Source organism: Suillus plorans (genome assembly GCF_016647745.1).
Source record: "Suillus plorans strain S12 chromosome Unknown HD556scaffold_3, whole genome shotgun sequence".
Lineage (NCBI taxonomy): Eukaryota > Fungi > Basidiomycota > Agaricomycetes > Boletales > Suillaceae > Suillus > Suillus plorans.
The window spans coordinates 1,229,859-1,241,356 of record NW_024537387.1 but is presented as its reverse complement, the minus strand read 5'-3'; the positions used below and the strand labels follow the sequence as shown (position 1 = coordinate 1,241,356).

At 49.6% G+C, this 11,498-nt stretch overlaps 4 protein-coding genes across 4 annotated transcripts; 2 read left to right on the top strand and 2 right to left on the bottom strand.

Annotated features, from left to right (window-relative positions):
• Positions 1-2,569: 2,569 nt before the first annotated feature.
• Positions 2,570-2,818, top strand: HD556DRAFT_1220678 (uncharacterized protein; the record flags this gene model as incomplete). The annotated part of the gene is made up of 1 exon (XM_041296797.1): positions 2,570-2,818. A coding segment is annotated over one exon (249 nt), but the record flags the coding sequence as incomplete, so codon positions are not given.
• A 1,218-nt stretch (positions 2,819-4,036) lies between these two features.
• On the top strand, positions 4,037-4,372 carry HD556DRAFT_1215970 (uncharacterized protein; the record flags this gene model as incomplete). The annotated part of the gene is made up of 1 exon (XM_041296683.1): positions 4,037-4,372. A coding segment is annotated over one exon (336 nt), but the record flags the coding sequence as incomplete, so codon positions are not given.
• A 1,377-nt stretch (positions 4,373-5,749) lies between these two features.
• Positions 5,750-6,085, bottom strand: HD556DRAFT_1215897 (uncharacterized protein; the record flags this gene model as incomplete). The annotated part of the gene is made up of 1 exon (XM_041296680.1): positions 5,750-6,085. A coding segment is annotated over one exon (336 nt), but the record flags the coding sequence as incomplete, so codon positions are not given.
• A 1,199-nt stretch (positions 6,086-7,284) lies between these two features.
• Positions 7,285-7,506, bottom strand: HD556DRAFT_1193004 (uncharacterized protein; the record flags this gene model as incomplete). The annotated part of the gene is made up of 1 exon (XM_041296223.1): positions 7,285-7,506. A coding segment is annotated over one exon (222 nt), but the record flags the coding sequence as incomplete, so codon positions are not given.
• Between the last annotated feature and the right edge of the window lie 3,992 nt (positions 7,507-11,498).

Here is an 11,498-nt window from a genome sequence, read left to right as displayed (position 1 = left end):
CGTCCCTGAACCCTTGACTACGCGACAGCGTGCAAGGAATCAAAAACAACAACCTCCTCCTGAACCGCCCCTGTCTCCTTTATCATCTATATCTTCGAACAACACGCCCGCCGGATGTGTCACTCGTATAACTGCGTACTACGACTCTTCATCCGATTCAGAACCTAACGACACGCATATATCGTATCCCCGCTATCGCAAGATGACGAAGTCCGCTAGCGTTGAACAATCTGCTCCCAACAAACCACCAAAACTTTTATCTGGCGAACTCACACCCGAGGTCGCGCGTGATTGGGACAATGCCTGCACGACATATTTCATGCACAAAGAAATCGACGCTACAGACCAAGTCAAGATGATAGCGTTCGGAATGCTAGATCCACGCCTACACACTTGGTATCTGACTCAACGGACAGTCTTAGATGCGGGAACATTCGCTGCTTACATGACCGCCCTCAAGGATGCTTGGCTCGAAACCCATTGGGATACCAAACTACGCAGAAAAGTTCTTGGATCACGACAAGGCAATCGTACGTTCTACGAATGGGCCTTGGAACTACAGAACCAAAATGCGCTACTATATGGCAACACCGCACACCTCTCAGATGTTCAGCTACGGAACCAACTAGAAGCTAATATCTGCGACGAGCTCACTGTCCCTGTTCTCAGAGCCCAACTCGCCGATACCCTGACTCTTAAGAATTGGATTGAGGAAGTCAAACACCTCGACGACAAACGTCTCGAGGACCTCGCATCCCACAAGAAAATCGCCGAGGAACTTTACAGATCCTCGAAATGTACCACCTCCTCCAGCAAACCATCATCCTCCAAGATGTATAATTTATCATCTTCTCGCCTTGGAACCCTGACGGAGACGGAACGTACCTTACTAATGAAGCACAGAGGTTGCTTCAAGTGCAGGAAGTTCTACGTCACACATCAGTCGAAGGAATGTACCGACGGCGCGCCTGAGGCATCTTCTTACAAGACGCTGACTGAAGCGGACGCCATCGCAGCCAAACCGAAGACTAGGACTGTAGCAGCTGTCGGTCCCATAGGAGCGGTTATGCCATCATCGGTACTTGATGATGGATCAGACTCGGAAGATGATATGTGCGTAGCCCCTTTTGAAACCGCCCACCTTATATGGCCCTGTCATTTGACGGGGCCCTCTTCCGATTGTTTTGAATGTCTCGACGCTTTGATTGACCACGGGTCACATCTAGTTCTGATTGACGAAAGCGTTGTGAACAAGCTCGGACTGCGTAAACGCAAACTGCATACAAAGATTGAAGCAAACTCAGCCTTCATGGACAATTCTTCTTCTTCTCCTGCGCCTTTTTCATTTTCGGAATATGTTCTACTCGCTCCTTCTTCCATTAATCATGACTGGACTTCACGTACGATACGCGCTATTATTGCGCCAAGACTCGCTGTCCCCGTCCTCCTTGGAGGACCTTTCTTATCACACAATTGCCTTGTTATAGATCATGACTCTCGCACATGTATCGCCAAAAATGATGGATATGATCTCCTAAACCCACCGTCGTACACACCCAAATTGAAGACTCAGATTCCATCGCACAAGAGCCTACTGCACCTTTGTAAGAATGTCGTCAACGAACTCAAAGACGTGCTGAGAAATCGACACGACAATCTTGGACCAGCGACAACATCGGAATCGCCTGACGTAGCTGCCTTGCTACGCCAGAGAATCAATACCCTGGCTTTCATCGAGAAGAACCAGGAACATCTTGACCGTCTTGACAAGGAAATGCGTCGAAAATATGAAGATAGATTTCCTGACGACATTCCGCATATTAACGAGTTACCAACAGACATCGTGCACCGTATAACACTGAAAGATCCGAACAAAATAATACAGTGCAGACGGTACAACACACCACGAAAGTACCGAGAAGCCTGGGATACTCTTCTGAATCAACATATCGCAGCTGGACGGTTACGACCTTCCGATAGCTCATTTGTCTCCCCAGCCTTTTTAATACCCAAGAAAGACCCTATGGCCCTACCTAGATGGGTCAACGACTACCGGGCATTAAATGCGAACACCGTGCCTGATAACCACCCACTCCCACGTATCGACGAGATCCTGCGGGATTGCGCAAAAGGAAAGATTTTCGGAAAAATCGATATGACGAACTCTTTCTTCCAGACACGCATACACCCCGACGACATCAAATATACAGCAATAGATACACCTAAAGGCCTACATGAATGGACTGTAATGCCGCAAGGAGGGAGGAACGCTCCGGCGACTCACCAACGTAGAATGTTCATCGCTCTACGTGGACTCATCGGGAAAATTTGTCACGCATACCTCGACGACATCATAATTTGGTCACAAACGGTCGCAGAACACGCCCGAAACGTCCAAATGGTCTTAGATGCACTGAGGGCGGCTTGCCTCTTCTGTTCTCCGAAGAAAACATCACTGTTCTGTACCGAGATTGATTTCCTGGGGCACCGAATCTCGGCTTCCGGTATTGAAGCAGATGCTGGTAAGGCAAAACGAATCCTCGACTGGCCAGTGCCGACATCAACGAGCGATGTACGATCGTTCTTAGGCCTGGTGAGATACCTGGATCAATTCTTACCTAGCTTAGCGGACCATACACGACTACTAACGCCTTTGACAACAAAAACGAGCGAACACGACTGGCCTGGCTGGACGGACATCCACCAGAGTGCCTTTGACGCCATCAAACGACTCGTCATCAGTCGAGATTGCTTGACAACCATCGATCACGACAATCTCGGCGACAACAAGATCTTTGTAACATGCGATGCGAGTGACTGGCGCGTAGGCGCAATGCTCAGCGTGGGACCTACCCCACAGACAGCAAGACCGGTAGCTTTTGATTCTATGCAGCTGCGTGAGGCTCAACTAAACTACCCGGTGCACGAAAAGGAACTGTTAGCCATCGTACGGGCGCTCAAGAAATGGCGGATCGAACTGTTAGGAACTCCCTTCACAGTGTATACCGACCACAGAACACTAGAAAACTTCCTAACTCAACGTGAGCTATCAAGACGACAGGCAAGATGGCAAGAGTTCTTCGCTCAGTATGATTTCAGCATCCAGTACATTCGAGGCGAGGACAACTCGGTTGCGGATGCATTGTCACGCTTACTGCCAGAATGCGATGACATGCCGACATACGTACGCCAGACAATACACATGCCAGCAGCAACCAGTGAACAAATCAAACCAATAGCCTTGGTCTTGTCTGTGACACCGGACGGTTCGTTGCTCTGCGACTTCAAGAAAGGATATCTGGCAGATTCATGGTGTGTAAAACTAACAAAATTAGTTGGTTCCCTTCCAGGACTCCAAAGTCGCAATGGTCTACTGTACCTAAACGATCGCTTAGTCGTACCTCGCGTGACACATCTACGAGAAACGATCTTCCGGTTGGCACACGACGAACTTGGACATTTCGGAATCGACAAATCGTACGAAGCGATACGAAGATCGTACTATTGGCCAAACATGAGACGCGACCTAGAAGAAAGCTACATCCCTGCATGTCCGGAATGCTCAAGGAACAAAAGCCGGACAACCAAACCTGCTGGACCTCTACACCCTCTCCCTGTGCCAGATCGTCGAGGCGACTCCATCGCGATCGATTTCATAGGACCGCTACCAGCAGAACACGGGTTCGACGGCATAATGACGATTACGGACCGCTTGGGTGCTGACATCCGTTTAGTCCCATGCCAAATGAACATGAAGGCTCGCGAGGTAGCTGGTTTATTCTTCGACCATTGGTACTGCGAAAACGGCATCCCGTTAAGTATTGTTTCGGATCGCGACAAACTCTTCACGAGCAAGTTCTGGAAAGCACTACACCGTCTAACCGGAGTGAAACTAAAAATGTCAACGGCATACCATCCACAAACTGACGGCGCTAGCGAGCGCACAAACAAAACTGTCGACCAGATACTGAGGTACTTTGTAGACAGACATCAGGCAGGATGGGTCAACGCACTGCCTTGGGTAAGGTTCAACCTCATGTCGACAGTTAACGCGTCAACAGGATACACACCATTTCACCTACATCTTGGAAGAACGCCACGCATGCTACCGCCACTAACGCCGGAGGGGGTACGAGCGACACGAGAAGATTTCCCAGCTGACATCGCAAACGCGCTCGACGCGATCGTATCACTAAAGACCGATATCGCAGACGCCCATGACGCCTTGGTAGCTTCAAGGATCGCACAAGCGAACACCGCCAATACCCACAGATCAGAGGAACCTGTGTTCAAAATCAGTGACTTCGCATACCTCTCGACTGCACACAGACGGAGGGAGTACCTCAACGGAAGCAACAAACGTGTAGCCAAATTCATGCCTCGGTTCGACGGGCCCTACACAATTGTTTCTGCAAACCCTGAGTCATCCACTTACACTCTAGATCTGCCTGATCACACTAACGTTTATCCCACCTTTCACATTTCGGAGCTGAAACCACATGTCCCAAACAACGCGGAGCTCTATCCTTCGCGAGAGCTCCAACGCCCAGGACCCATCGTGACAAAAACAGGGACCGTCGAATGGGAAATAGAGAGGATACTGGACAGACGAACACGTGGACGAGGACACCAATATCTCATCCGTTGGCGCGGATACGGTTCAGAAGCTGATGTTTGGGTACCCGGAAAAGAGCTTGAAGACTCAGACGCACTGGAAGATTACAACACCAGACACAAGTTGACAGATGAAGACGCAGTGACCGATGAAGACACACAAGAAGACACAACCGTTAGAAGAACACACGCCGATGAAAACGACACAATAGCTCGAGGAACGCAAACCGGAGAAAAGTCTTCGGAGAATGAGAGGGTGTAAGCTGGACGCTTACCAACACGCTTATCTTATCGCACGTCATGTGACCTTTCCCCTTATATTCTGCTGCTCTTGTACCGTTTAGACCAGACTCGAGTCTCTTACCTACCATCACATACTCATTAGCACAACGCTCAAAGAACTCACAGTTTCATCCTGTTACTTTCGCCTGATTAGTTCAGTGTTCCTTGTCGTTCTCCCGGACAAGGTTCCACTAAGATAACTGGACGAAACTGTGGATTTCTTTGGAGATTATGGATAAGTACGTGATGGTAGGTCGGAGACCCGAGTCTGCGTCAAGTAATACAGAAAGCAACATATATATATGGGGAAAGTGTCATGTGACGTGATACATAAGCCGATCGGCTTACACCCTCTCATTCTCTCAAGAATTTGCTATGGCGGTTGATCTTGTTCTTCATCAGTCTTCGTGCGTGTGCTATCTTCATCAGAGCCTCGTGGTCGTGTGGTACGTTCTTGCGTGGTACGTGTGGTATCTTCATCAGAGCCTCGTTCTTGTGTGATGTATTCTTGCAGTATGTCTGTATCTTCGAGTTCTTGTCCTGGCACCCAAACATCGGCTTCTGGGCCATATCCGCGCCATCGGACCAAGTACTGACACCCGCGCCCGCGTGTTCTTCTGTCGAGTATCCTTTCTATCTCCCACTCTTCCGTTCCGGCCGCCGTTACCACGGGACCCGGTCATTGCAGTTCGCGAGAGGGGAATAGGTCTGCGTTGTTTGGCACGTGCCGTTTCAGCTCTGAAACGTGGAAAGTCGGGAAAACGTTAGTATGTTCTGGTAGGTCTAGAGTGTAAGTTGAAGACTCAGGGTTCGCAGACACTATTGCGTAGGGTCCATCAAACCGAGGCATAAATTTTGCAACTCGTTTATTGTTTCCGTTGAGGTATTCGTGTCGTCGGTGTGCCGTTGAGAGATACACGAGATCGCCTGTCGCGAATGAAGGTTCGTCACTCCTGTGTGCGTTTGCAGCGTTTGCTTGTGCTACTTTTGATGCTAGCAAGGCATCGTGTGCGTCTGCAATGTCTGTCTTAAGTGAAACGATAGCGTCAAGCGCATTCGTGGTATCTGTCGGGAAGTCTTCCCGTGTTGCGCGCACGTTCTCCGTCGTCAGTGGCGGTATCAAAAGAGGTGCTCTCCCGAGGTGTAGGTGGAAGTGTGTGTACCCCGTTGACGCATTCTTCGTCGACATCATGTTGAATCTGATCCGGGGGAGTGCGTTCACCCATCCTGTTTGGTGCCTGTCTACAAAGAATCTGAGGGCCTGATCAACTGTTTTGTTAGTGCGTTCGCTAGATCCATCCGTTTGTGGATGGTACGCCGTTGACATTTTTAACTTTACCCCAGTCAGACGATGAAGCGCCTTCCAAAACTTACTAGTGAACAGTTTATCGCGATCGGATATAATGTTCAATGGGAGGCCATTTTCGCAGTACCAGTTGTTGAAGAACAGGTTGGCGATCTCTCGAGCGTTCATATTCATACGACAGGGCACCAATCGGATGTCCGCGCCTAGGCGGTCGGTGATGGTCATTATCCCATCAAAGCCCCTCTCGGTTGGTAAAGGTCCTATGAAGTCAATGGCGATGGAGTCACCGCGGCCGTCGGGCACTGGCAGTGGGTGTAATGGGCCGGCAGGTTTCGTTGTTCGACTTTTGTTCCTCGCGCATTCAGTGCAAGCCGGTATGTAACTTTCTTCGAGGTCGCGTCTCATATTCGGCCAGTAGAATGATTCACGGATCGCTGCGTATGATTTGTCTATGCCGAAATGTCCTAGCTGGTCGTGCGCCAGCCGGAAGATAGTTTCTCGTAAATGCGTTACGTGTGGCACTACCAATCGGTCGTTCAGGTATAGTAGTCCTTCGTGGTGTTGTAGACCTGGCAGTGAGTCAGTCAACTTCATCAATTTCACCACCAGGGATCTGTCAGGTATCCTGTCTGGATGTCTTTCAACATCAAGGTGTCTGGTGTCACGGACAATATCAGTGCGATGGGTTTGATGTGTTTGTCGAGTTCTGCAGGCATGTGTCGCGTCTGTTTTGCGTATGATGGTGCATCGTCGCATTCCGGGGGCAGTCGTGATAAGGCATCCACCACCGTATTGTCCTCACCGCGAATGTATTGGATAGTGAAATCGTACTGACTGAAAAATTCCTGCCATCTTGCTTGTCTACGTGACAATTCACGTTGCGTCAGGAAGTTTTCTAATGTTCGGTGGTCGGTATAGACGGTGAACGGAGTCCCTAGCAGTTCGATGCGCCATTTCTTGAGGGCACGTACAACGGCCAGCAACTCTTTCTCGTGAACAGGATAATTCAGTTGCGCTTCACGCAATTGCATCGAGTCAAACGCGACTGGTTTCGCGTTTTGAGGTGTTGGGCCAACACTTAACATCGCGCCAGTGCGCCAGTCGCTCGCGTCGCATGTCACGAAGATTTTGTTCTTTCCGAGGTTGTCGTGATCGATCGTTGTCAAGCAATCACGACTTACGACTAGGCATTTAATCGCATCAAACGCCGTCTGGTGTTTGTTTGACCAGCCGGGCCACTCGACTTCACTAGACTTTGTCGTTAATGGTGTTAGAATCCGAGTGTGGTCCGCGAGATGAGGCAAGAATTGGTCTAGGTATCTGACGAGTCCTAAGAATGAGCGTACATCGCTTGTCGATCTCGGTATGGGCCAGTCCAGGATTCTCTTTGCCTTCGAAGTGTCCGCCTCGATACCAGCTGCTGAGATGCGGTGTCCTAGAAAGTCGATTTCGGTACAGAAAAGGGCCGTCTTCTTTGGTGAGCAAAACAGGCTCGCTTTTCGTAGTGCCTCGAGCACTAGTTTCACGTTCTTCGCGTGTTCGGCGACCGTTTCGGACCAGATAATAATATCGTCGAGATATGCGTGACAAATCTTCCCTATCAGTCCATGTAATGCGATGAACATCCTGCGTTGGTGGGTCGCAGGTGCGTTTCTGCCACCTTGAGGCATCACGGTCCATTCATGTAGTCCTCGAGGCGTGTCGATCGCGGTGTACTTGATATCGTCTGGGTGTACTCGTGTTTGGAAAAACGAGTTAGTCATATCTATCTTGCCGAAGATTTTACCTTTTGCGCAATCACGTAGGATCTCATCGATGCGCGGTAGAGGATGGTTGTCCGGCACTGTGTTCGCATTCAGTGCGCGGTAGTCGTTTACCCACCGTGGCAGTACTGTTGGATCCTTCTTCGGTATGAGGAATGCAGGGGACACAAACGAACTAGATGATGGCCTTAGGCGACCCGCTTCGATATGTTGGTCTAGCAGTGCGTCCCAGGCCTCACGGTATTTTCTCGGTGTATTGTATCTTCTACATTGTATTATTTTGTTCGGGTCCTTGAGCGTTATTCGGTGTACGATGTCTGTTGGCAGTTCGTCGATGTGTGGGATATCATTCGGGAATCTGTCGATGTACTTTCGACGCATTTCCCTGTCGAGGCGGTCCAGTTGTTCTTTGTTGTTCTCTATGAACGCTAATGTGTCAATTCTTTCTCGCAACAAACTTGCCACATAGGGCGTGTTGGGCGTGTCGATTGTCGTATCCATTTCGTTGGTGTTTTGACGATTGTCCAAGGCAGTCTTGAGTTCGTTGACAACCGTCTTCCGCAGGAGCAACATCTGGTGTCGAGACGGTATATGTACCTTTCCTTTGCGTGCGCAAGTGGGGGGGTTCAACAGATCGTAATTTGAGCCTTTCACCATACATGTCCGCGAGTCATGATCTATAACAAGGCAATTATGTGATAAGAAAGGTCCTCCAAGGAGGAGTGGCACAGCCAGTCTCGGTGCAATAATAGCGCGAACCGCGCGCGAAGTCCAATCATGATTAACAGAAGACGGAGACAACAGAACATATTCAGAAAAGGAGAAAGGGGAAGAAAGAGAATCGTCCATAAACGCCGAATTGGCTTCGATCTTTGTATGTAGTTTGCGTCTACGCAGTCCAAGTTTGTTGACGACGCTTTCGTCAATCAGAACTAGATGTGACCCATGGTCAATTAACGCGTCGACACGTTCAAAGGAATCGGATGATGGTCCTGTCAAGAGACAGGGCCACATGATGTGGGCGGTTTCAAAAGGGGCTACGCACATGTCATCCTCAGAGTCAGTCCCATCATCAAGTACCGATGATGGCATTACCACGCCTACTGGTCCCACTGCGGCAACTGTTCTTGTCTTCGGTTTCGCCGCGAGGGCGTCCGATTCTGTGAGTGCTTTGTAGGCCGAGGCGTCGGGTGCTCCTTTATGCTTCATCAGCAACGCGCGTTCAGAGTCTGTCAGTGAACCCAAGCGGGAGGACGACGTATGTGTCTTCGATGATGAGTTCCTGCTAGTGGTTGCGGTGCATCTAGACGACTTGTGTAGGTCCTCGGCTATCTTCCTGTGAGCAGCGAGGTCCTCAAGACGTTTGTCGTCGAGATGTTTGACCTCTTCGATCCACGTCTTGAGTGTGAGATTGTCGGCGAGATTTGCCCTGAGCACGGGAATGGTCAGCTCTTCACAGATGTTTGCTTCGAGCTGGTTCCGCAATTGCGCATCTGACAAGTGTGTCGTACCGCCGTATAACAAGGCGTTCTGGTTTTGTAACTCTAGAGCCCACTCGTAGAATGGTCGGTTTCCCTGTTGGGATCCCAGGACCTTACGACGCAGTTTGGTGTCCCAATGGCTTTCAAGCCAGGCGCTCTTGAGTGCCGTCATGTAGTCTGCGAATGTTCCTCCGTCCAACGTTGCTCTTTGAGTCAAGTACCAAGTGTGGAGGCGAGGGTCTAACATCCCGAACGCGATCATCTTTACTTGGTCTTGAGCCTCGATCTCCTTGTGCATGAAGTACGTCGTGCAGGCATTGTCCCAATCACGAGCGACTTCCGGAGTGAGTTCGCCAGCCAAGAGTTTGGGCGGTTTGTTGGGGGCGGATTGTTCCACTCTTGCTGACTTAGTCATCGTACGTGGATAGTTACAGGATATATGCGTGTCTTTTGTATCGGATTCAGAGGAGGAAGAGTCGTAATACCTTTTTATGGGTACGATGTGGCGGGCGGGTGTATCGTCTGAAGAAATAGACGTCAGGGGAGATGGGGGCGGTTCGGGTACAGGTTCTTGTCTTTCCTTCCTTGTACGCTGTCGCGTGACTAAAGGTTCGGAGACAGTTGGTTCCCTTCGTGAAGAAGGCAGTTTGTCAGGTCAGATAGCGGGCGGGTAGGCCCGGCGGTCTGCAAGTATGATGGTTCAAAGATTATCAGTTTCGTTTCAGTTAAAAAAAAAGTGGAACCTTGTCACGAAAGTAACAAAGAACACTAAGCGGATTGAACGAAGATAACTGGACGAAACTGTGGATTTCTTTGGAGATTATGGATAAGTACGTGATGGTAGGTCGGAGACCCGAGTCTGCGTCAAGTAATACAGAAAGCAACATATATATATGGGGAAAGTGTCATGTGACGTGATACATAAGCCGATCGGCTTACACTATGATAACAATGAAATCCAGATCAGGAAAAACCCTCAATTACCGCAACTGCTGCCTAGTGTTAGACACCCACGATCTCTCCAGAGCCTTCTAGCAAACCTACACCGTCAACGTTTCAACCCTCAGTAAAATGCCATATTTCATTCTAAGTACTATACCCGTTCAAGAATTTGAAGGTCACCATGGATCTGTATCCAGTGTTGGAGTTCTTCCTGATCAACGAAGGATGGTGACGGGCTCGGAAGATAAGATTCTTCGCCTGTGGGACATAAAAAGAGGTGTTACATTGAAGAAAATGGAACGGCATAGCGTCGTTGTGTTGGTATTGGTGATATCACGAGATGGAAAGATGATAGCAAGTGGCGGCAAGAACGGAGAGCTGATCGCCTGGGATGGAGATACTGGCGAACCTCTGACTGGAGTCATCAAAAGCCACACCGATTGGATCCCATCGCTGGACTTTTCCCCAGACGACAAGATGCTGGCCAGCGGTTCACACGACGAGACAGTGAGGCTGTGGAATACAAAAACGTGGCAGCAAGAAGATTTGATAGAATGTGATGATTCTGTCCGCTGCGTTCGATATTCGCCGTCTGGTGAACATATTGGCATCGCGACAAAAAGTTATATCCACATATGGAACCAAAAACACGAGCGAATGGGTCACGACCTTGGAGATGGAGACAGACGGAATATTCGAGAACTTGTCATTCGCATGGATACCTGATGGTACACGTATTCTCTCATTGAGCCAAACTGGGTGGGATTGTACCATATGGGAGTGGGATTCATTAACCTGGCAGCAGGTTGGTGATCCCTGGGAGGACCATTCCCGCGGTATCAGGGCCATTGCCTTGAACTCTAATGGCACACTCATTGCCTTTGCATCTGAGGATAATCATGTCCGCCTCTGGCGGCTCTCTGATCGACAAAAAATCGCCGTATTCAAGCACTCCAACGAGGCGCACTGCGTCACCTTCTCCACAGATGGCAGGCACATTCTCAGTGGAGGTGCGGACAACAAGATATTGAAGTGGCAGGTACCAGAGGATGCTTTGCTGCAGAATGGTCCCAACAAAGAAGTGATACATCAGGTACGTCCTTTTTCATC